Genomic DNA, 26,886 nt, shown 5'->3' with positions numbered 1-26,886 from the left:
TGTACCTGGACTATGGACAAAATGTGAAAATATCCCCATGACTCTGTGTAGGCAAAAAATAAACATAGCCCATAAAAGAAAATTAATTGGTCTTCATTAAAATTAAGAATTTCTGAGCATCAAATCTACATGCAAGCGACAGACTAAAAGGAAAATATTTGCAGTACATGTGTCTGGCAATAGACTCATAACCAGACTATCTGAAAACTTCCTACAAATAAGAAAATGACTGATAAAACTTTTTGGACAAAACACTTTAATAGGCACTTCACTGAAGAAGATATTCAAACAGCCAATAAGCAGATAAATAATTGCTCGACAACATTAATTATCAAGGAAATGCAAATTAACAATCATGATGAAAAATTAATACAACCTCACCAGAACAGCTAAAATTTAAAGAGACTGAAAATACTATGTGTTTGCAAAAATGTAGAACTGAAAATATCACACACATTGCTGACTGGGGTGTAAATTGATCTACTTTAAAAAAAACTTTTTGGCAGTATTTAATAAAACCAGTATGCCCTATGAGTAATTCTAACCTTACATATATTTCCATTTGGAACGAGTACATGTCTGTCAAAAGACATGCGTCCAAATGCTGATAGCTGTTTTCAGAATACCCTCGAACTGTAAACCACCCCGAAACATAAACTGTGGTATAGTGATGCAATGGAGTAACAAACAACGATGAAAGATAGTAGTGTGTGTGTGTTTCCCTCTCTCCTCCTGCTGCTCAGGAATAATCAAGATCAGTTTAAGACTAGGGGGAAAGGAAAAGGAATTAGCAAAGATATGGAAAAGAACGCTGCATTCTGAAGCCAGACACACTGCAATTAGACAAAACAACAAAAATTATAGACACAAAAGGTAATTTTCAACAGAAAATGAGAAATATGTTTCTATTAAACAATATATTGTACTATGTAGTGTGTATATGGAAGTTAACTTTTTTAAAAAGGAGGCAGATAGTAAGAAGTTTCCCAAGTAGTCACATAGACATATTTCTTCCAAAGTAGATAAACCTAATTAATTCAGAATAATTTTTCTTCAGAAATGTTTGAGTCATCAAACTCAGATAACTATAAATCCAAGATTACAGTGTTTGAAACCAGGAAATTGACCCACGCTGAATAATTATTACTAAGAGTTAATTTCTACAAGTATGTACTGGCAACTTTCCTTTTTCTCGGACCCCTAGTTTCCATAACTGCCAGGCCAAGGGTGGAGGAGTAGGCGTGCTGGGGCGAGAGAGGAGGGGTGGCACCAGCACCCAGGAGAGCCGACGCCGATTCCCTTCTCTAGGAGCCCCCTGCCCCGGCCGCCCTGCCGTGAGGTTGGTCTTCAGGGTCGGGTGGACGCGTAGCCCCGCCCCGTCCCGTTTCGTCCCGCCCCCACAACGGCGGGCTGTCGCGTCTCTATGGAAACGGCCACACTAATGCGCAACCAGGACCACGATGGCAGCCGGGGAGCCCGGGGATTTGGACTGCTACTACTTCAGATTCCTGCCTCAGAAAACCTTCCAGTCTTTGAGCACCCGGGAGACAACCAGCCGGCTCCGCCAGTGGTGAGAGGCGGAGGGGCAAGGAGAGAAGAGCCCCTTGGCCTTGGCTGCTGTGGAGACGTGGGCTGGGCATCGAGGCCTCGCAGTTTGGGTCGGCCTCATCCTGAGTGAAACCCCGAGGCCGCAGTAACACCTGCCCAGGGGCGGACTGGGTGGGTGGGACTGGCCGAATGTGTGCTCTCAGGGGGTGCCTGCCCAGAGCTGACCTTTTTTTCTTCCTTCGCTCTAGGTCCATGCTGGGCAGAATCCAGGCGCAGGCGTTCGGGTTTGACCAGAAGTTTCAGGCCTATCGGAAGGATGATTTCGTTATGGTTGGTATGGAGGTTGGAGAGTTCCATGGACCTCCACTGATTTTAAAATTTTTTTCCCACTTCGGAATGGAGTCTTAGGAACACTCCATTAGTTAGTGAAGTCGTTTTCTTGGAGCTTGAGAATAACGAAATGTGCAAATGGTAAATTTTAAAAGGTACTTTTACATTTTCCATCATTATACATTAACTCATCTTCAGTATCTTGCCATAGAGATCTTTTTCAATTTTGGAAAGTCAGTCTCTATTTTTAGTACGCACACCTCATTTTGGGGTATTATTACTGGGCTTTATTTACTAGGCTTAGCTTCAAATTAATTTTGGTTTCTCGAAATCAAATCTACACTAAGAACGTGCTCTTAACAGCAGTTCCAAATGAGGAATTCCAAAAGGAATAAGTCTTTCTTTAGCCACTAGAAGTGAGTGCTTTGAAAAGGGAAAAAAACTGGTGCATTCGTTATAATTCAGTCACGTTATTTTAAATCCTTGGGGGGGGGGTTCTCCTCAAGCAAATGGAAAATACTGCTATGGCCTATGATACTATCTTTGCCATCCTTGTCCTTAAGGCATTGACTTTAGTATATAGTTGGCGTAGTTTATTCACTTATTCACAAACACTTCCTGAGGGCATTCCATGTGCTAGAAACTCTGTCAAAAAGTGCTGTGGATACAAGACGGAACAAGATAGACAGGAGCCTGGCTTTCAGGGATCTTAAAAGCCTGTGGCAAGACTGTCAATAAACAAAAAAGTCATATCGTCTCATAGAGTGATAGGTGCAGTGAAGGAAATAATAATCTAATTAATAAACCAAAGTATTTACCATGAGTGTATATTAGTTTCCCGGGGCTGCCGTAGTAAAGTATTGCAAACTGGGTGGCTTAAAACCACATAAATGTATTATCTCACAGTTTTGGAAGCTAGAAGTCCAAAATCAAGGAGTAGGCAGGATTATGCTCCCTCTGAAATCTGTAGTTTCTACTGGTTGCCAGCAATCCTTGGCACTCCTTGGGTTGCAGCTGCAGAACTTTTATCTCTTCCCCTGTCACTTAGCCCTCTCCCTTCATGTGTCTCTGTGTCTCCTCTTGTTATAAGAACCCTGATCATATTGAATTAAGGGCCCACCCTACTCCAGTAGAACGTCATATTAACTAATTACATCTACGATAACTCTATTTCCAACTAAGGTCACTTTCTGAGGTTCAGGAAGGACATGAATTTTGATGGGCACATGGTTTGGCCCTTAAGGAAGGGTAAATTAGTTAAATGTCTATTTCCCTTTTCCTAAGATAGTATTATAACGTTAATATAATGCTATTATGCTACCTATGATGATGTTAATGACATTTATCAAATATTCCTGGTTAATTTATATTTTTTATACTAGTACTGGCTCTCCATAATTTTTTTAAAAAATTCAGGATTTAATTTGCCAAATTAAAGTGCTGTAAGGCACTCAAATATTTGTCGAATACTTACTATGTTCCTGCTGAGGAATGTTAAAAAGATAAAATGCTCTAATCCCAGCTTGCAAGACATATACAGTGTTAGAAGTTAGAAATGTAAAATGTTCTCTACAATACAAAATAATTACTGTAATGGAGGATATATCAGGTGCCCTAGGCACAGAGAAAAATATCACCAATTGAGGGACATTGGTGTCCAGACAGATTTCACGAAGGAGAGAGTAAAATTCATTTGGATTGTTGAATAGACACAGAATTCTTCATTACAGTCAAGAGTCATCCATAAAGTACAGCAGATTTCCTTAATACCAGCAATTTTTTTCTAATTTTCAAAATATTCATTTTATTTATCCTAATTTTTTCCCATGAGGTAGATATTGTTATTCCCATATTTTAGGTCAAAGAAATGTACCCTTACAATCATTGTTTTTCCCCACATAACTAATTTGAGAGAAATAAAGCATTGTGGCTAAGAACATATCCTAGAAGGAGGTTTACGTTAAAGCTGATGGATCTTCATAGGACTCCTCACTGGCTCAAGCTCCTCCCTTGGAAAAAGCACTTCGAGGAACTCTGAGAGATTCTAGCAGTATGGTCAGATGGCCATATGTTTTTTGAAAATGTCCAAAAGTAGATGTTTTTGTGTTCTTAGAACCACTACAATTATATAAGCTTAAGGCCCTATAAAACCTGAATCCTCCCCTGTTTTGTCCTCTCTTAGCTGTGTGTTCAAATTCCAACTCTGCTACTTATAAACTGCATGACATGGGGCAAGATACCTAACCTTCCTCAGCCTCTTTTGCTCCCCTACAGAACGATCATGTGCTTTTTGAATATGAAAATAATCTGATTATATGATGCAATTGTTATGACAACAGAAATTATATGTATATAAAATATTTCGCAAAATGACTGGCTCACATAAGTGCTATTGTAAACATTTTTATACTATTTTTCAAAGTGCTTTTCTATAGCAATAGTGGCTCACGTGCGCCAGATTTAGCTTTCATCACTTTTTATACTTTTTTTATACTTTTTTTGTCACTTATCTTTACAACAATCTGATAAGTTTGGTTTTGACCCCCATATTATAGCTAGGTAAACTGAAGCTCAGAATGGTTTAATAATTTATGCAAGAATTTCAAGCAAATAGTAGAATCCAGGCTTTCTGATTTAGCTTCCGTGTCATTTCTACTACAGAAACTCATAACTGAACAAAGGATATTGCTTAAACTAGAATTCCAGATTTTGGGTTTCCCTTTCAATTTAAAACAAATTATGTTCTGACGTTCATTTGTGTGGTAGTAAATGGATGGAGAGAAGAAAGGAAATATTCATCCAACAAACTTCTTTAATTCCTAGGTCTGTACGGATGAACAAGACACAGTTAAGAGGGGAAAACACCAAAAATTTCATTGTAGAGTGAGAAATTATACATAACATGTGCAAGCTACTGTGGTGACACAAATGAGAAAGTAATTTGTTTTCGACTGAGGTGGTCAGATGAGGGTTTATAAAACAAAGTCACTTGCACTAGGCCCTGAAAGATGAGACATTTATCAGGTAGACAAAATAGGTAGATAATGTTAGATAGGTGGAATGATACTTTAGAAGGCCTTTTGTGCCGTGTAAAGGAGTTTGAGCTTTGTCTAGATCTAATGAGGACTCACCGAAAGCTTTTCAGCTGGATAATAAAATATAAAATCAGTGTGGCAGAAGTATGGAGGGTGGATTGTTAGCACTGAATCTAGAAGCAGTAAGACCAAATTGGAAACTTGTTCTCCAGACAGTATATGGTGATGTCCTGGATTAAGACAGGAGCAGCAGAATGGCCTGAAGAGATGTTTAGGAGAAAAGCAATACTCTAAGACTGATAAGATATTGAGAGGAAGGCAGAGGAGGATATGTAGGATAACCAAGTTTCTAATGTGGTTGACTAGAGTGACAGATGATGCTGTCAAATGAATAGAAAATGCAAATGAATAAATGAAACGAGTTCAGTTTTAGGCACGTTAAATTTGAGGTATATCCAGGTGGCAATATCCTACGTAGTTGAATATAAGATCTCACTTTGAGTCTCAAGAGAGAGCTCTGGACTCAGTGTATAGTGTTAGCATCCTCACCTTGGGACTAGGGATAATGAGGGGAATCTGCCATATAAACTGTAAGGAAACACCTTAATTTACAGAGGTCTAGCAACACTTCCAATTACATTTCATGACTAGACTGATTATATCTCATGGCCACATACCACAGAGACTAGAAAGTGCAGACTTTTAGCTGAGCATATTGCTGTCCCAAATAAAATTGGGATCCCTTAAAGAAGGAGAGAACCGATATTGGATCAGAAGTGAGCAGTGTGCCATATAGATTATATAGTTACATACCTACTTATATTTCATATGTATGGCATATAGTAGACATACATTAAAGATTATATATAAACAGTATATTAATTTAGTAATGCTTTAAAAAAGAGAAATACTTTTCCACTCTCACATTTTATGAAACAAGTTTATTCAAATCTCCACATGCATTTTGACATTAATATCTTTGTTATCACTGTAATTAGTTTATGAATCATTAATGTTTTTCCAAAGTATATTAACTTAGTTATTTGAGATAACAGGGAATCCCTTCTATGCCTCACTGGAAATTCTATAACAAACCCAAAATACTATTTGCATTAGAGTAGGGTTTTTTCCTTTCTAATTCATTCTTGAGATGTATAATTGTAATGTTGATAACAGCTATCATATTGCTTTATTTAAGGGCCTCTATGAAGACATTTTTACTGGCTCCAGGTCAACTCACGGCAGGCCACTTAGCCTACTTCCATTTCTAATGACATCTAAATGTAATTATAAATTGATATCACCCAGAAATAATTACTAAATCTGAATTAAATTTCCCCTTTTACCGATTCATTCAGAAGACCTCTAAACAGCATTCAAAACCAGTATTGATTGAGGTTAATTCCAGTTTATATTTTTTTCACCCCTCAAAATGTATATTACATAAACTAAAATAGTTGCATGAACACTAGTTTAAAAGACTTTGCAAAGTTATAAGGTAACTTCCTCTTTTTCTGAGGAATAATTTGAGGAAATGCTATTTTTTTGTAATTGAGTATGTATGAACCTCTACCATGTTTACCTTTATCCTCCACCACTAGAATGTAAACTCCATGGGAACAGGGATTTTGTCCTGCTTGGCACAGTGTAGACATTCACAAATACTTGTTGAATGTATTATCTTTACATCATACACCTGATCCTCTTCCCAACCGCCCCACCTGTCCCTCACCGCCACACCACAGCAGGAAGTGAGCAGCTGTCAAGTGAACCAAACTTCTGTATTCGCAGCTGCTCCCCAGCACTAGCATCACCACCTCAGCTCCACCTCAGATCATCAGACATTAGCTTCTCATAGGATCACTGGTCTCTAGTGCCAAAAAGGTTGAAGACCACTGTACTAAATGGTATTCATTCTTCCTGGTTTTTCATGCAAAAATTCTAGGAGTCATCTTTGATTCCTTCTTCTCCCTTTGTCCCTTCCTCCTAAATATTAACTGAAATCCGTCCACTTTCCTACCTCCCTACTTTCTATCAGCTTGACTGATGTGAATATCAGATCATCTTGCATTATAACAGCCCCCGTCCCTCCTAACCAGTCTATATAGCCCTTCAATTCATTCTGTACACCTCAGCTAAAATGAACCTTTAAAAATATAACTCTAACCACTTTTCCTCCATTTAAATCCTTTCAGTGTCTTCCCACTGTCCTTAGATCAAAATACTGATAAATCTAGAGCGATCTTAGATCAAGATTAAAATTTTTGACTTGACGTACAAGGTCTAGTTTAACTCCCCAACCTCATCTGACCATTACTGAACCTCTTTATTTTCCTTGACTAGGATGCCGCCTCTTTTCTTACCTTACAGACCTTAAACTTGCTATTTTCTCCTCAAAAAATAGTCTTTCCACTGTCCTGCAAAAACTAGAGGATAGCATGTCTGCTAAATTTTCAGGAATCTTTGTTTGCTGGTTTCTAAACTCTTGGCGGTTTAAAAATCTACCATGGAAATCAGTTGCTACAAATTAGCACTTTTTTGGAAGGAAGGGGTATCAGTTGCCCAGCTAAACTCCTACTCATTTTTCATATCTGAACCTAAATGTTCTTTCTGCATTAACTTCTCAACACCATTACGTTAGGTCTGCCTATATGTATTTCTATAGCACCCTGTGCTTTATAATTCTCATGGCACATTAGTTAATGTTTCTCCTTTTAGAGAGGGAGAACGTAAATTCCACGAAGTTAGGGACTGTGTCATTTTTTTTGGAATTAGGAAGTCAAGTGTACTTTTAGTTGAGGGATGGGAGCCTGAGCCAGATACAGAAGAATTACTGATAGACAAAGAAGTGAAAAAGATTTCTCTTTCATGAAGCTATTTAGGAAAAGAGCTTAAAGGGAATGTTGGAATACAAGAATACTTACTATAACAATCTGAACAACACATAACACTTCATAGAATTGACAGTCTTTCTCTATCCCAATCCTACTCCCTACCTTCCCCACCTGCTCTTCTCACAAGCCTACAGCTACCACTTCTGAGATAACTTTTTTTGTTGTTTGAATGGTTTGGTATATATTCTTCTATATTTTTCCTTATGTAGAGGCTTTATTTTTGCTTCGTTTTATCATACACATTACTCTTACTATATTTCCACTCAAAATGCTTATGGTTTTCTTTCAAAGTCAGTACAGCAGATGTTTATTGAGTAACTGCTATATGCCAGACCCTGTTCTAGGCCCTGAATATACAACAATTAGTAAGAAAAACAAGGCCACTGCTCCTGTGGAGTCTACATTCTATTCTAATATGGACTTTCTTTTCAATAACTGCATACCGCTAATGGAGATAGACTGCATTTTATTCAATCTTTCTTCCACTGATGGACATTGAAGTTGTTTCTGAGTTTTCACACTACAAACAATATTATAAAAAATATCCTTATGTATAAATCTACTAGTGATTTCATTTCTGCAAGACATATACCCAAAAGTGCAATTTGTTGGATCATAAAATATGCATGTCTTTAATGTTCAAGATAATATCCCATTACTTCACAAATGTTATAAAAATCCACATTTCCACCAGAGGGAGTACATATTTTCCAGTATTTTTACCAACAGTCACTAGCCTTTAAATCTTGCCAATATAATGGGTAAAAGTGATATCTTCTAGTTTTTATTTTCATTTCTCTCACTGCTCTTGAAGCTGAGCATCTTTTCATAAGTTTATTGGCTATTTATTCTTTTTATGTGACATTTTATATCATTTGGCCATTTTTAAATCATGTTTTATCTTAATTATTGAGGATCTCAGCCTCCTTTTTTAATAAAAAAATTATATTTGTTGCAAATATTTCCTCCTAATCTAATGTTTTTCTTTTATTGCTCATTATTATTATTATTTTTTTTTTTACTTACTGGCACCTTTTGAATATATATGTGATTTGGGGGTAATTTTATATTTAAAAAGTTAGAAGTGGAACTCAAAACACTCTCCTCTTGTACACTAGAAGCACAAACCTGAGATCTAAGATTACTAATCAGACATATCAGTGCAAGACTGAAATTTCAAAGCAAGCAACTTAAGAAAAGAGATGTACAGAGAATCCGTTTCGCTGGCAAGTTGGTGCTGAGGTGTCTGGCTTTCAGGAAGGGCAGTCCTGTCACAGCAGTAGCCTTGGTGAGGAAAGGATAATGGTAACTTCCTTTGGTGTTTGATGATGTTTGGTGTTTGAGGCTATTTACTCATCAGGGCAGTTCTTCATATTATTTTGGATTATTCACAGGGCCCAGCTGTTAGCCTGATTTCACTCTACCTCTTGGAAACTATGTGGACTGCCGAGATACTTTTAATAAATTTCCCTTCTGATCTTTTGAGCCAGAGTAGCAGCTTGTGCTTGGGACTAAAACTCTTGACTACTTTATTTTATTTTGCCATAGAGAAAATTTTCATTCTTAGGAAGTCAGATCTATTGCTTTACTATGGTGCTCCTTGAATAGAATTAAATTGGTGATTACTTTTAGATTTAGATCTAGTTGGGGGCAGGGGTGGGAATAGTGATTAGTAAGACAATTGAGAAAACAAGATTAAAGGAAAACAAAATTTTCAAACATTATATAAACTGCTTTTCACTGTAAATCATTATTAAATTGTCAAAGGTATGTGTACTTTGACAAACAGTGTTGTTAATCCTGTTCCATCTTGAAGGTAACAAAACGTCATTTCTTTATAAAGCATTCATGTCTTAGATATAGTACCAATTTAAAATTGTCCTTCTCCAGTTGAGTGAAATGAGATTTTATTATAGCTTTTTTAGAAGTTAATTCTTATTGTTTGTAATAAAGTATCTAACTTATTCCCCTCGAATTTATATTTTAGGCTTTTTTCAAAGACCCAAATGTTATTCCCAATTTGAAGTTACTTTCAGATTCTTCTGGACAGTGGATTACATTAGGTAAATAAAATTTATTTTTATCTTTTTAGATGACTATTTTACTATTATAACAAAATTTTGCCTCAGGAATTTTTATTAAGATACAGATTGTAAATAATGATTCATTTGTTTGAACATCAAGGTCAAGTATGATCAGCTGTGCCGGGGCATCTTTCTCCCAGGAGTCTACTTCTATACCCTAGCTTAGCACAAAAATGTAATTTTTCTCTCTTTTCATTAATTTGGAAAGTATTTATTGTGCACCTTCCATGGACTCTGCCGGATGCAGGGAACATTAAAGTGAATAAGAGAAAACCTGAACTCAAGGAACTTTATATATACACGCATATATATATGCGCATATATATATATGCGCATATATATACATACATATATATATATACATACACTTTTTTTTTAATGTGCAATAATGTATCACAGGTGCTACTATAGCAGTGGGAGCCAGAGGAGGGGAGTGGTAAATCTGCCCATGGGGGGAGAGGTCAGGTAAGATTCTACTGATCTCAGGATACTTGGGCAAAATTTCAGTTGGGGCAGAGTAGTGGATTTCTGACAGAATGTAGCTATCATGGGACATTCTTTAAAATTAATAATACCTGTCACCCCAATAAATGTAAATTTTAAGAAAATAATATGTTAAATCTTAGAGAAGAGAGTCTTAAATTCTCAAAAGGAGAACTTTAGATAATATTTTCATAGTACATTAAAACACAATTAGAAATCTTTAAAGAAAATTATCCAGACAATAACACTTAGATCTCTTAAATAACTCTCAGGTCAGGGAATAAATAATAGAGGTAATAGAGGACTATTTTGAAAACAAAAAAAAATTAACAGCCTTTTTTAAAAAAAATTTTATTTATTTGTAATTTAATTTTATTTTTTCAATTATAATTGACATACAACATTATCTTTGTTTTAGGTGTACAACAGTGATTAGACATTTATATAACTTACAAAGTAATCACCCAGATAAGTCCCCATCTGACACCATACATAGTTATTATAATATTATTGACTATATTCCCTATGCTATACTTTACATCCCCATGATTTTTCATAACTGGCAATTTGTACTTCTTAATCCCTTCACCTTTTTCACCCACCCACCCCCAATCTGGCAACCATTTGTATATGAACACTATATTTTAAATTTTAGATTGAGGCCTCTTAACAATAGAGCAAATCATTTCATTTATAAGGAAAATCTGGTTGGTAATGTGAATTTGTACCCAAGAAAAAGCAAGTTGATTTTAAATTGGAAGGGATTGTTTTGGTGGATTATAACATTGCATTTTTATAAAATTCTAGTAAACTTACACAAAAATAACTTTTCTTAGTGTTAGTTAAAAACAAGATTACAAGCAGTACATGATGTTAGACTTAGTAGGTCAGATTTTATTGCTTTTGGCTAAAGGACTATTGCAAAATTTATAGAGTACTTACAAAGTTAAATGGAGTGAGCAAATACATTTACCAATTCAAACATCTTCAAAAAGAAAATAATCAGAGCTATGTATCACACTATTTGTAAAGCATATTTACAGTAACTTCAGTTAATTCATTTATAAAAAATAAGATTCATTGAAAAAAGTGTTCAATCTTTCTCCCATATTGGTATGTACTTCACAAAACAGCACTTAATTTTTTCTAGTTTTTGAAAAAGGCATTGCTAAAAGAGAGGTTCTAAAATTCCACATGTGCCTGACAGAATTAATTAGAGGTACTCTGAAAAATAGGGCAGAAGAGGCAGCACTCATTTCAAAAGCAGAAGTTTCTAGTAGATTGCAAGTACTCTTTTTATTAGCTTGTTTTTTCCTCCTCCTATTTGCTTTTCTGAAATATTGGCCATCTTCTCTCTAATTTTCCTCTGGGGTCCTTGATAAATGAAGAAACAGCTTTTTTAAATGAGAGAAAAGACATTTTTCTAGCACATGTACCAATTTTAAAGAGTAAGATGGAACCTACTTCCCTTCTGGTTGCAGTGCCTCGATAGCCAGTTGTTGGTGCTGAGTCATCCTCTCAGCTAGCCCCTTCACGGAAACACATTTTGCCATTTTTTAACTAACATATAATGGGTGCTTTCCATGTGCTCAGCTAAGAGCATTATACACATTACCTCCTTTAATTCTCAGAACAACTCTGAGGAAGGTATTACATAATCCCTGTTTCAGAAATGAGGAGTCAGAGGCATGAGCTAAGTAATTTGCATAGTTTTACGCAGCTGGCTAGGTAGAGTTGAGATTCAAATGTAGGCTTAAGAATTCAAGACCTTGACCACTACACCATCCTGTCTTTGCCACTTCCATATTAATGGGGTTGCCAGAAAAGCACCAACTTGGACACCAGATAAAAACCAGACAACCAATGTATTATAATGTTAGCATCAAGGGGGAAAAGTAATACATTTTTAACTTTCTGTGTGATCATGGTTATGCAGTAATGTCTTATAAATACTGGAGACATAATTTAACCGAATTCCTACATAAAAGATAGCATGAGCTATGGACTGATTTGTGTCCCTCCAAAATTCTTATATTGTAGCCTTTAACCTTCAGTGTGATGGTATTTGGGGATGAGGCTTTGGGGAGATAATTAGGTTTATATGAGGTCTTGAGGGACCGTCAGTCATGGGATTAGTGCCTTTATAAAAAGAGGAGGCTGTACCAGAGCTCTCTGCAATGTGTAGACACAGCTAGAAGGCAGCCATCTGCAAACCAAGAAAAGAGTCTTCACCAGAAACTGAATCAGCCAGCACCTTGATCTTGGACCTCCCAGTCTCCAGAACTGTGAGAAATAAATGTTTGTTGTTTAAACCACCCAGTCTGTGGTATTTTGCGATAGCAGCCCAAGCTAACTCATATAGATTTTGGAAGTAGAGTGATCCTGTAAAAACTATCTAAAAATGTAGAAGTGACTTTGAAACTATAGTGGTGATGGATATTGTCCGGACAAGTTTTGAGGTGCATGCTAGAAATATGTTAGATGTTAGGATTGACTGTGGTGGGGTTTCAGATGGAAATGACGAATGTGTTATTGGAAACTTTAGGAAAGGCAGTCTTCATCAGAAAATGGCAGAGAACTTGTTGAACTGTGTTTTTAGATCAGCAGTCCCCAAACTTTTTGGCACCAGGGACTGGCGCTTCTATGAGAATCTAATGCCTGATGATCTGAGGTGGAGCCGAGGCAGTGATGCTAGCTCTGGGGAACAGATGCAGATACAGGTGAAGCTTCACTTGCTCGCCAGTCATTCATCACCTGCTGTGCGGCCATAGCACAGGCCGTAGACTGGTACCAGTCCGCGGCCCGGGGGTTGGGGACCCCTGTTTTAGTGTTTCATGGAAGGTAGAACTTAACAAGTGATAAGACTTCTAAGCAAAGTGTTAAAAGAGTGCTCACGATATGAAGAGAAAGATGAATTGAAGAAGGAATTGTTAAGCAAAAAGGAACCTGAACTTGATGATTTGGAAAATTCTCAGCCTATCCATATAGCAAAAAATTAAAAACCTCATTCTTTTTTTCTTATTTATTATTATTATTTATGCTTACAGTACCTAGTCTTCCTAAGTGGCCTCCCACCTAAGTACTTAACCAGGCCCGACCCTCCTAGCTTCCAAGATCAGACATCAGGCTTGTTCAGGGTGGCATGGCTGTAGACTATGGACTGTGGTTTTACTGGGGCATTAATCCAGGACCTTCTGCATGTAAAGCAGACGTGCTAACCACTACACTATGGAAACATGTCCGAGAGAAACCTTATTCTGAAGGGAACACTAATAGTGTGGCTGAGCTACTATGTGCTAAAGAGATCACAGGTGCAATTCATGGACTTAATCAGCCATTTCAACAGAAGCCAGGAACAGAGATGGGATTGTACCAGCAAAGACACTGCTAGTTTGAACTAAAGGGGACAGAAAAAATGAGATGAAATGAACACTGTCAGATTTCTTAGACCCTATAGGACCAACCGTACGATAGAGCCATTTGGCTGCAAACATGCTCTATTTTTCAAGAAGAGAGAAGGATGGAGAAGGCAATTCAGAGATCATCAGAGCCACTCCCTCAGTTTCAATACACTGTGCCTTAGTGGGGAGATCTTAGAGGTGGGGGCACTCCCCAGTGGGTCTGGAAAGCAGCACATTGAACCCAGGAGGATTATTCCTGAAGATTAAAATTTCATGGAATTTGCCTGGATTAATTTTAGGCTTGCTTAGGACCATCATTCCTTCCTGTTTCCCCCTTTTGGAATGGAAATGTCTATCTTCTGCCTGTCTCACTGTTGCATTTTGGAAGCACATAATTTGTCTGGTTTCACAGGTTCGTAGCTGGAGAGGAATTTTGCCTCATGATGAATTATACCTCTAGTCTCATGAATATTTGATTTAGATGAGACTTTGGACTTTAGACTTTAGAGTTGATGCTGAAATGAGTTAAGATTTGGTGCTTTGGGGATAGAGGAGATGTATTTTGCATATGAGAAGGACATGAATTTTAGGGACCTGTGGGCAGAATGGTATGGACTGAATTGTGTCCCTTCAAAATTCATATGTTGAAGTCTTAACCTCACTCATGACCTTATCTAACCCTAATCACTTCCCAAAGGCCCCTTGTCCAAATGCCAATACATTGGGGGTTAGGGCTTCAACATATGGATCTTAGAGAGACACAATTCAGTCCTTAGCAAATGCTATCTCTGTGCCTCAAGTTAAGTAGTTTGAATTTAATTACCTTCTCTCACTATCCAAACCTTCCTGTCACTCCTCAAATTAGAGCTAAGATAGAATTGTTAAAATGGCATGTTGCCCAATATCAGTCCCTTATTCTGTGGCCACCAACCCATCTTTAGAGACTGTCTGGCTCTTCACTGCCCTTGTTCTTTTGTCATCTAATATTGCTCAGACCTACTCCATCATTTTCTGTGGTCTTTTCCTTTTAATCCTGTAGAGAATTTTACCTCTGATAAAAAGCTTTTTTTTACTAGCATTGCTTTTGAAATTACTGAGGCATACACAGTTCCTGGCTCTAGGCATCCTTCTAGCCTTTACACTAGCCTAGATCAAGTCCTAACAGGACTCTAGGTGGACAGCCAGAGGGAGAAGTATAAACAGTCTCCAACATTACTCTTAAACTCAAGCTACTTCTCAGGTCAAAGATATACCAGATATATCGGGAGAGGACACACCAAGGGCCACCACAGCTAGGTTTATAATCTCCCTAGAACTTTGAAGAAAGAACAAACACCACCCTTCTATATTTGAGTGAGTGCATTTATCTATGTGGGTGCATAAAAGCAAGAAATTGAGTGATTCACTTAGGCAATAATAAAAATATTCATTTAATCTTAATGTCTTTCTGTAACTTAATAGAACTTCCAGTAATGGAAAATCCATTCCTGAAAGACATGGTCAGGAAATCAGTGTGGGGTGGGGAAGGGGTGGAAGGGAGATGAACTAGAACTACGAGAGAAAAATAGACAAAACACCATGATTTCAAATTTCCCTAATTCTAAACTTGTAATGATTAGGGTCTGGTTTGAAATGTGCCTTAAAAAGGAAGACCTTTATTTTGTAATAAACACTAAATGAGATCACAAGGGAGAAATTTAAAAGGATAGGAACATTTTCAAGACACCCTCAAGGATTTTAGAAGTAGCCATTATGATGTTAATTAAAATTTTTGTAACATGAATTATATAGCATCGAGCATAATAAAAATCCAAAGTCATATAAAGTAATTCCTGTGCTTTTATAGGCAATTCTAATATACGTATTAAAACTGATCTAAGAACCCCATACTACACAAAAAAATCTATTTCATTTTCAAGCATATTCTAATTTATACATCTATTTTCTAGGCCTGAATGGTGAAATTTTTTTATAAACTTCTAATGATTAATAAAAATGAAAAAGCTTGCAAAATACAAATTTAATAAAATCTCTAAACTAGTGTGTCTTTTAAATGTATCAAAACATATGTCAGACTTCATTACTTGGAACCTCTGCATAGTGGTATTTGTTTTGGAAATAATTGAGAATTCTAAATTAATTTTTATTTGTCTTTATAAATTATCTTTTTTTCAGGAACTGAAGTGAAAAAAATTGAAGCTATAAACGTTCCTTGCACACAGATTTCAATGTCATTTTTTAATCGGTTATATGATGAAAACATTGTACGAGAGAGTGGACATATTGTTAAATGTTTAGATTCTTTTTGTGATCCCTTTCTTATTTCTGATGAGTTACGAAAAGTAAGTACAGAATTTTTAAATTTCACCATAGAATTTTATTTCAAGAAATGCTTAATTTCAAAATCTTTTGCCTGTCTAAAACCCATTAAATACCTCTTATCAATAAATAATGATCAATAATAATCATTACATTGGTAGATTTCTTCTTGGATGGAACTTTTGCTGTCAACTTAATTATTTGTGTATCTCAGTAGTTCTCACCTGCGCGCTACTGATATTTAATGGGTTGAGGCCAGGGATGCTGCTAAACATCATGTAATGCACAGGACAGCCCCTCATTACTGGCCCAAAATGTCAGTAATGCTAAAGTAGAGAAATCCTAACCTATTTAATTGATGGCTATTTTTCTTCAATGCGGAGCTCAACATACCAAATGAAAACATCCCTGAAGTAAAAGAATCTTTCATCACTGAGATCAAAAAAGCTATTTGATTAAGTTAATTTTCATTTCAGCGAGAGATGTACTAACCTAGGAATCAAAACATGGATTATTTACCTAATTTCTGAGTTATTTGTTTTACAAGATAATGCTACCCTGAGGCAAATCAATATCTTGCACCTCAAGATCTTATCTCCATGACAAGATTAAAATGTCCATTCTCTCCTCTTCCTGAAATTGTTGAGAAAATGAGTGGAGGAAGCATTTAAATGAACTTTTTAAAAAAGTATGAAATGCTGTTAAAATGAAATATATTATTATCATTATTTTAATTATTGAGAAAGAGTATTTACAGAGTGGTTATAAATTAGGGCTTTGGTATCAAATAGGTTCAAATCCAGGCTTTGCCACTTAATAACTGAGCTTAATCTCTCTAAGCTTCAGTTTCTTTATCTATAAAATGGGAATAATATAAGAATTATATGAGATAATGTATTTAAAGTAGTTAACACAATGCCTGGCACTTAGCAAGCTTTTGATAATATTAATGACTACTGCTCATTACTATTACCATTCTACATTAAGAGAGAAGGGAGACGTACTAGTCTAATGTATTGCAAATACAGATGGAAATGAACTAGTAAAGCTACTGATGCACCATTCTGGACACAGGAATCTTGTCTGTGAGAGACCAGGAGGCATCTGGCCAGTCTATACATTGCTCTACACCAGTACAATAACTAAGAGAACTCTTAGTTTAAGAAAATAAAATGAACCGATGGAGAATAACATCAATAACACACAATGGAATGAGACTTTATCTAATTTGATTTTTAGTTAAATGAAGTATATTTCTGTATAACAATACTTTCATTCAGAAAGTATCTGGTCTAGTGTGGGTTTCTCTCCTTTCGGGTATGACTGAGCTCTTCTGTCACTGATCTGTGTTGGCATACTTTATTAACCTTTTTGTCTCAAAGCCCTTACTCCTAATTTTGGAGAGTTCACCAACACTTCTACAGAGAGAGCCTCAGCAATAGACTTCTTTTAAAGGAGGATTTGCTTTCCAATAGAGTACTCTTTAACACTGCCTGCTGCTGCCTGTCTTATTTATGTCATGAATAGCACCTCTATTCAGGAAGTGCTGGGACTCATGTTTTTCTGCTAGTTGCCTGTATGTTTCCCTCTGTGTTCTTTGCTACTCTGTGGCAACAGGGAAAGTTTTAACTTGATTGCTTTCTGGCTGAAAAGTAAATAAATACCAGATTTAGCCTGAACTAAAAAGGGCCCCCCATTGTGCAGCAACACAGATTCTATTGGCACATTGTGTAACGTAAGTACTGGTAATAACCTTCCTGACTGTGGCTCAGAAGTTTCATTCATTAACCATTTCATACCAACTCTCTGAGGGCTACAAAACTAAATAGACCTGTATGTGGATGGAGAGGGAAATCAACCATAGAATGTTATTGTTTTAACATTCATTCCAAATTTTTTTTTAATTATTGTAATTTTTAAGTTGCACAGCCTAATCAATTCAATATCTGAGAGTGCTCGTAAGGGATGTGTTAACTATTCATTCTAAAGGAGTTCAGTCATCTTTATAGTAAGCCAGATCTTTAAGTAGCTACAAAATTGGGCTTCGATATCACGTTATTCCTCACAGAGGGGGAAGGAAGGAAAGAAGGGAGAAATTCAAGTGCCACACCCAGAGAGCAATAAACAATGACCACTTCCCTTTACCTATATTTTACTATGTGTAAATTTGGCTTTCATCAGGTCTTTACAAGTTAACTGTATATAAATAACACCATAGAGTTTATTTTCTTAAATGTTTCTTATATAATGATCTTGTGATGGATTTTTGAGATTGGGGTAAATAAAATGTTGAGCTTATTGGTTTTTCTAATTAAGGGTATTTCTTGCTATTAGTGATCACTGTATAACTCATATTTCCTTCTTTTATCTGTATGGTACTATTAAGTGTTATATGCAATTTTTATAGCTTTTCTCCATTCCGAATTTTTCATGTGTGTTTGTTTTTCTTCCCACTTTATTTCTTGGTTAGTTTCCTGTCTTTTATTATTTTTTCTCACTTTATCTGTATTTTATTGTTAGCTATTTCACATTCTTTTTAATAGTAGGTGGAGTATAAACAACCCAATAAAAGAAAAGAAATGTATGTTACAGCATGCACTCATCACCTCATTCATGTCCACCACAGTCAACAATTAATCAGTTGTAATGCCCAATGGTATAAGAAAATACCCAACATCAGACCTAGTCAAACTGTTTTCTGAAAGAAGTAGCAAGATCTCAAGAGAGCAAGAGTCAATGTAGATTAGTGCTGTGTAAAGTGGTATTATTATTAGAGGAGAGTGGGAAAAGGAGAGATGGTTATGAGGCTCCAGTTACCTGACTAGTTCAAAGTGGAGTAACTGGGGGGGGAGGGGTAACGAAAGTAGTGATTTAAACACTTTAAAGTGAGAGAACTTAGAATGACCATTGTGTTTAACATCGATAGAACCAAAGACTATGGACTTTGTGGGATGGAGAAGTTCCTCCATTTATATGTGCTTCTATTGTTTCCCAATAAGATTTAAAGTGACTCAGTACTAAAACTGAAATACTTCAATTACTGAAGATACAAACTCGAACAAAGAAATAAAGTAGAAGAGGTTTATTCCTTTCATCAAACTTCAGTGCCTGATGATAAAATGGATGGAAACAGTGCTGTAGGTCTCACAGATCAATCTCTCCAGTTGCTTTCGGATTGGTTCTTAAAATAGGACAAAGATTATTTTTAAATATATAAATTGAAATTTTCAAAAACATAAAAGTTAGAACCTCAAATTATGTTACTTTAAAATGAATTTTATCAACATAGGTTTTGTTAGTGGAAGACTCAGAAAAATATGAGGTATTCAGCCAACCAGATAGAGAAGAGTTCCTGTTTTGTCTTTTCAAACATCTTTGCCTTGGTGGAGCGCTTTGTCAATATGAAGATGTGCTTAATCCATATCTGGAAACAACAAAACTTATCTATAAGGATCTAGTGAGGTAATGTTGCTAGATTACAATATGTAAATCTTTGGTTAATAGAGTAAATTATCTGTTTAACTGTGGTGGGATTACCCAGCATCTGTTGTTTGTGGTCCTATTAACAACCAAAGTATGTAAAAATGGCACCACCCTGACCCCCTTCTCATAGCCTCTTCCTCTTTCAGGCTAAAAAATTTCTAGATTTCCCTGACCGTCTTCTAGTGCTCAGTCCCCTCATTCTTTATCTGCCTCTTATTAGTTCCTCACTCAGACCTGTTACCTGCTCCACCTCTTATTAGCAACTGCCATCTTCCAAATTTCCTGTTTTAACCCCAGGCCTCCTTTTAAAAATCTCAAGAGAACATGAGATCCCTTAGGATATTTGATTTTGCTGGACTAACAGTCAAAAAATGCTTGCCTTTGTTCTAAAGAGGCAGAAAAGTTTTCATCTAGATGTAAACTTCACTTTTCAAACTAATCCCAAACCCCAGGTTGTTTTAGGTATTCCACTAGGGTTATTTTTTTCTTTTTGAAGATCAAATAAGGATAAAAACTTTATAAATCTTTTAGTTATACTCTAATTTTAAATGAAGTAAACACTTTTTGGTTGGGATTTTCAGTGATGAAGATATTGGATCATCTTTATAGGCCAAAGGGATTGGAACAAGTGAAAGCAAAGGGTCACAGAGTTTGGTTATAAAAATTACTTTAATAGGAAAACAGCAGAATTGGCTTCTCTTTGAACTCTTGATTGTTACTTTACTTATACTCAACACTCCAATTCTCATATCCATTCCATGTATCATACAACAAACTGAATGATTTACCTACTTTATTTTGTTTATTTCTGACATGGTTTTAAAAACATATTTCTATAGGCTATCTCTGATTTTTATGAAAAAAGTTATTAAAGATTATTGGAAGAGTTATATTAGAAACAGAATTTCAGAAAAAGCATACACATACCTACATCAAACATATTCTGTCTTTATCATTTGTAGCTAATGAAAACTTACAAGACTACTCCTAGCACTTCTTGTAGATACCCTTCCTCATACCCTAGACACACACACACACACACACACCACTGCCACCATAGTGTATTGTCCCTCATCAGTCACATGAACCTGTAAAATTTCTCGCTACCATGCACTGTAGAGGAAGAAATTCTATTAGAGATATTTGAAACAGAAATAACTTTAGAACCTAAACATTGAAGAAACTGCTGTTTTTTACTAACATTTCCTTTCCTGGATTCTCACCTGTGATTCTCATGTATACTCTTTGAGTGCTAAGAAAAAGCATGCCTCAAAGAATAATGGTCATTTGTTAAATGAGTAGCCAAAATTCATGACATCTTACAGAGAAATAGGAATTGTGTCCATGCAATCACTTAATTAGGCAACCAGCAGGTGTTAATATTGTAAACAGAACTCTGCCAAGCTCTAAAGAGACCACAAAAGGAGCATCAAACAATCCTTAACTCTAAGGAAATTCCAACAAACTAACATTAAATAATATTAAAGTAATTGTTTACAATATTTTATAAGTAAAAGTTTTTATATAATCAAATATTCAAGTAGGTATAGGAAAATGTCTATAGCTCTTTATACTATAATAAATACCCCCAGAAGTTTAAAATAGGAAATTGTCAGTATCAACAGTCAGAAGTCTTGATGGAACAAAGTCCACAAGGGACAGCAAAGAGGAGAGCAGTTTGTTCCCAGTTCAGGGGAGACGCACTGCAAGTCCTCATTCTAAAGGCGAGGGAGGGGAAGGAGCCCAGCCAATTACAGCATTACTTTTTTTGAGAACCATTAAATATTTCTCTCATTGTCCAAACTTAAGCATGCTTATGATTTTCTTTGCTGAATGAGGAGAGGATATGAAATTGTCTTCCTTCAGTATAAATATTTGCTTACGATGGCTTAGGTACCAACACAAAGCAATTGAATGGGGTAAGTTATCTCAGAGTTCCTTGAGAGCTAAGTTGATTTGCTTATCCCATGGTCATGCTGATTTGGGTCAGTTGTGTCATTTGGTTAAAGTAAAGATGTAGGGTGGATTGTATAGCAGTTATCAATGAATATATAAGTAGAGGACACATAGGTGGAACTTGAAGTATTATCAGTAATTTATCAGACTTGCGAACCACATAGCCAATTAAATTATTTTTACAAATCAATTTAACAAAGAAGGATATTTTTTTCTGTCCCTTTACCTAAATTTTGGGTGCTTTTACATTTTTTAAAAAAATATCTGCTATCTTTCTAGTTATACATGTAGTAGCTGCTTGATAGTATTTAACCTGCTCTTATAGCAAAGCATCATCACTAATTCATTCTAGCAAAGAGTCCATTTTTACTTATGTTTGTGGATGTTGGGAGCACATTACAGAGCCTGATTTTAGGAGTCTCTGGCTCAAAAAAAGGGATAAAAACATTCTTAAGGTAGTTTCTCCCTCATCCATTATTACAAGTCCTATAAAATATACCTTTTAAATGTGTTGGAAAATACCTTCTTTTCAAGTATTATGGTTCCTTAAATAATGTCGGCAATATTTTAGAGACATGTTATTAGAGAGTAAATGATCAGCTGTTTCATTACATTTCAAAAATATCTGTGCAGAAATAATTCTATAGTTACTAATGTTGCCTGTGTCTTTTCTACTTTTAGGCATTAAACACATGCTTTTGTCAAAGTTTTCGGAGAGGCTCCCCAAACTACATATCTGCCTCAGATGTGAAATTTTATGATTTGAACTGAGAGGCTTAGATTATAGCCTTCAGATGCTAATTAAACAGTGGGATTCTTGTTTCTTAAAATGATCAGAGTTACCTAGAATGGTCTGTAACCATTTTTAGAGTCAGTATGGGACTAATACTCAGTAATCGGCACAAATGATATTGATTTAAAAAAACCATTTGTTATATTATTTATTTCTAGATCATTAATATAATTGCACTTTTAAAAAGAACTATATGGGAATTATGTCCCAGCATCCTTAAAAACCATGGTTATCAGGAGAATGAGTTAGTGACTGCCAAAAATCTGATACAATGCAATTGTTAGTAGCACATCTGAAGTCACTAATAAATATCACTTTACATTTCCTTTTCTTTCTTTCTTAAGAGATATCAGATGTATGATACCAATCTATAAAAAATTAGAAAAATTATAAGATATTTTAAAGTAACAGTAATATAGAATTAGAGGTGATGGAGTAAATGATTTATTTCTGTTAGGAACCACCTTTTAATAATGTATAAATTGTAGCTTTTTAAAATAATACATTTATAGTAAATGTTAATATTTACTGTAAGTGATTGCTAAATGAAGTATCACATTCTACATTTTCCTTTAAGTTTATTTGAAAAGCACAAATTTTTAAAAGGTTTTTTAAAACATTTTTTAAGCTGAAGGGTAATTTACATATAGTAAAGTGAACAAATCATAGTGTACATACAGGTTAGTGAATTTTTATATATGTTTACACCTATATAACCACCTCCAGATCAATATTTAAAATTAGATATAACTGTAGATATGTTTTGTATTTTGATCTGGGTGGTTATGTAGGTATATACAAGTGTTCTATATGTAGTGGTTATAGTCATCCCTTGGATAAGCACAGAATTTTAAATGTAGCCTTCAACTTTCAAGCAGTGTATCTTAAGCATTAGAGAAAAAAAAATAGACCTCAACTCATGTCATAGAATTATACAGAAATCAATTTAATTACATGCTGCTTGGGTTTAAATCTGAACAAAGTGTTTCAAAGATGAAAACTGCCTAAGAATCTTGAACCCTGAAATTACTTAGGTCTGGCCATCCCCAATAGTTGCACAAGCTCAAACACACATACATACCCACATACCATCACCCTCCCACGCAGTCCACTTTCTTCCTTCTCTTCTCTTTCATTTTACATAAATAGGGAGGAGAAGCAATCTTTCACCTGATAAGATGAAGAAGAGGGATATCTTCCTTTAAATTTAATGTACACATGTCACACCTGAATAATACCCTGAGCATATGTATTTATAGCGTAGGTATAAACTGTTGAGGTGTAGGGAAAGAGAACCAGACTCTGTATTACCTAGATTCTATTTCCAGAAATACTACTTTTAGTTAAAATGTCTTAAATATATTATTAAACTTCTCTAGTTTTATAAAATTGGCAAAACAATGGCTATCTCAGAGTTTGTGTGATCTTTATGAAGTAAATTATATAAAGGTATTTTGTAGATTGTAAAGCATTCTGAATGTGTATATATGCAGATTAATATATAAATATCTATCTGTAGCTTATTTCCACAGTTCTCAGTTTGCTTCTTCACTATATATTGCCACAGGTAATCTTTTTGGGGTGGGGGAGAGTAACTGAAAGAGAGCTACTGAGAGAAAATGCCTTTAATATGATACAGTTTAGTATTATATAATTTAACAAATAGTTTCCATATACATTATCCCACTTAATTCTCCTATAATCCTAAAAGGAACCATAGTATGCCAAGTTTACATGTGAAAATTGAGGTTCAGAAAGGTTAATCTTGCCCAAAGTGAAATAACAAATCAGCGGCAGAACTAGCATTTGCATTTATCTGCCTCCTAAAAGTCTATACTTCAATGTGACTTTTACCAAATCCTGTTTTTCCATTTATTGTCTGTGGCTTGGGAGTCATTTCATCATCAGAGTCTCAGACTAACCTGAAACCTTCTAACTATAAAATTCAATTTTCTGCAATTTCAATTGAGTTGATTTTGCCTTATCCTTGAATGAAACTGCAGATGCCATCCTTTTCAAACCACTTTAGTTGACTATTTTATATTTCCATGTTATATATGAATAAGAATACCTGAATACTAAAAGGTATCCTTATTTTAAATGTATTATTCCAATGCTTATTATATTTAAAATGTACCCTTTCCTCCTCCTCCCTCCCCCATTTTAGTGTTCGAAAGAATCCTCAAACCAAGAAAATACAAATTACCTCTTCCATCTTTAAAGTTACAGCATATGTAAGTGTTGAGGGGAAATTTGCAACCAATGAATTTAATTATTTGTTATTAATAGCATTGTTACAAATGGAGTTAGCAACTAGAGTGATATACCAAGGAAAAAAGACGATGATATTTAGTTTTTTGTTAAAATTAGAAGTTGATAAGGTATGCTTTTATTTAAACAGTAAGAACTTTTTTCGTTAGCCTCCTTTCTATCGTACATGTCTAGTGATAGTCCTTATTTATTTAATAGCTAAATCTGTAACAGGGTAAAACATAGTTCTCTGTCAAACCATGACTTATAGGTCAAATAAGTAAGAATGTAATAAATGTCCTTATATCACAGAATCAGGGGGTTGAATTTTAGTATCATACAGATTATTGATACATATAAAACAATTTCTAAGTATCTTCATTTAATCAGTTCAATATTTATTGAGTATTTATTGTTTATCAGCTACTTTGCTGGCTAGGCACTTTTTGTTGATAAACAAAAGAAACATAGCCCCTGCCCTCCTAGTATGCATGGATCATGTTCTTAAAAAAAAAAAAGCAAAGATAGAAAAAAAAATAGAAATTGTTGCAATATTAGCAGTTTAAAAGCACTTTTTCAAACTATAGAATTTCCTTTTAGACTATAAAGGTCAAGAATTACTCATGTTTGTATAGTACTGTACATACATATTATTAGCACAGTAAATTGCTGTCAATATTTTTAAATTTTAGTTAACTGCCTATTGTCAAAGATTTGATTTATGTATCATGACACTATAACAAAAAATATATTAGTTAAATATGTTATTCTTTAAACATAGTTGTATACTACATAATTGTTTTCTCTTTTTCAGGATTCTGTTGGTATGTGTTACCCTTCAACAAAGAGTCATGAACAGACATTTTCTTACTTTATTGTGGATCCTATCAAGCGTCACGTTCATGTTTTATACCACTGTTACGGTGTGGGAGAAATGTCTTAACAATATTCTTTCAGATTATATTTACTATTTACTATTTATTATTTACCAGTTTTTTTATTTTAATACTGATTTATAGATAAACAATTGCTCTGCTAGTTAATTCAAGTAAAATACAAAAAAACCCATTTAGAGCAGAAGCCCAAAAATGCCATGATGCCTTACTTTAAATTTGGCTGGAAAACTAATATAGGAAGGAACCAAATTCCATTCCTAACATAATCTATACCAATGCATCTGTAGAATTTTTACAGAAAGTTACAAAGAACTAAAAATTTAGTTCATATTTATTGCATTAAAATTCAAGCAAGTCCTGAATTTTCCATGTATTTTATTTTAGAAGCTAATTAATTATGTATTGAAATTGTGGCAGAAAACTAAACATCTGTACCACAGATCATTAATATGAATTGTTAGCTTTTTAAATTTGAGTTTTATTTAATTACATTTTTTCATTACATAAAAGATTTATATCTAGAGGGCTATGAAAAGCATAACAATTCCTTTGCTTCATTTGTCCCACTTAAAATCCTCAATTAAAAAATAATGTTCTGAAAGTAATCGTAAACTCTTTTATCACATAATAAATTAAAATTGCAGCTGCCCCACAGCTAATATCAGATCTACACATAAACAGAGAGCATTTCCCTGATAGTATTATTAAGTTGGCAAACGAGTAAAGAACAGGGTCTCTTGGTACTGTTTCCTCATTACATTCATAGAATGAATATATAATTTAGATTTTTTGTTAAGTGGAAATAGTGATTGACATGTGTCCCAAAGGTAATGGAGAGCCTGCAAGAAATGTTGAGACTTTGAAAAGGAGCAAGTTTGGAATATGTTTCTGTGTTGTAGGAATAAGGATGATAATCTTGGATTTGAACCTATGGTTATATCTAGAAGGAAGCTAGCAATTTGGGGTTAGAAGTCAGGGGAGAGAAAGTTTGTTTTACTTCTAAGACCAAGCACATGCCTTAGCACATTAAATATTTATCAAATGAATATTTTCTAGATATGTTCATAATAGCAATAGATTTTTTAAAAAACATATAAAAAACATAAAATCAAGAACTGAAATGTGCTGCCTACCACACAGACTCCTACAACCTGGAGTCTTAATCTTAATCTATCAGTTGGTTAATCAATTTTTTTGAGTACCATTTCCATGCAAGGCACAGTGCTATTTACTTTGGGGAAATATACTCTCCCTATAAACCAGCAGTTCCCAACCTTTTTGGCACCAGGGGCTGGTTTCATAGAAGACAATTTTTTCATGGACCAGGGCAGGGTGGGGATTGGAGGCTGGGGGGTGGGGTAGCAGTGGTGTTGGTTTTGAGATGATTCAAGCACGTTACATTTATTGTGCGCTT

At 35.1% G+C, this 26,886-nt stretch overlaps 1 protein-coding gene across 1 annotated transcript; it reads left to right on the top strand.

Annotated features, from left to right (window-relative positions):
• Positions 1 to 1,393: 1,393 nt before the first annotated feature.
• On the top strand, positions 1,394 to 26,077 carry CFAP300 (cilia and flagella associated protein 300). Its single transcript, XM_016134002.2, has 7 exons — positions 1,394 to 1,570; positions 1,797 to 1,878; positions 9,795 to 9,870; positions 15,951 to 16,117; positions 19,384 to 19,556; positions 24,494 to 24,560; positions 25,391 to 26,077. Exons 1-7 carry the CDS (start codon positions 1,461 to 1,463, stop codon positions 25,517 to 25,519), a joined length of 804 nt encoding a protein of 267 aa, XP_015989488.1. The 5' UTR covers positions 1,394 to 1,460; the 3' UTR covers positions 25,520 to 26,077.
• Positions 26,078 to 26,886: the final 809 nt, after the last annotated feature.

This window comes from Rousettus aegyptiacus, unplaced genomic scaffold (assembly GCF_014176215.1).
Source record: "Rousettus aegyptiacus isolate mRouAeg1 unplaced genomic scaffold, mRouAeg1.p scaffold_m13_p_5, whole genome shotgun sequence".
In the NCBI taxonomy this organism is placed as follows: Eukaryota; Metazoa; Chordata; class Mammalia; order Chiroptera; family Pteropodidae; genus Rousettus; species Rousettus aegyptiacus.
This window is presented reverse-complemented; position numbering and strand designations above follow the sequence as displayed.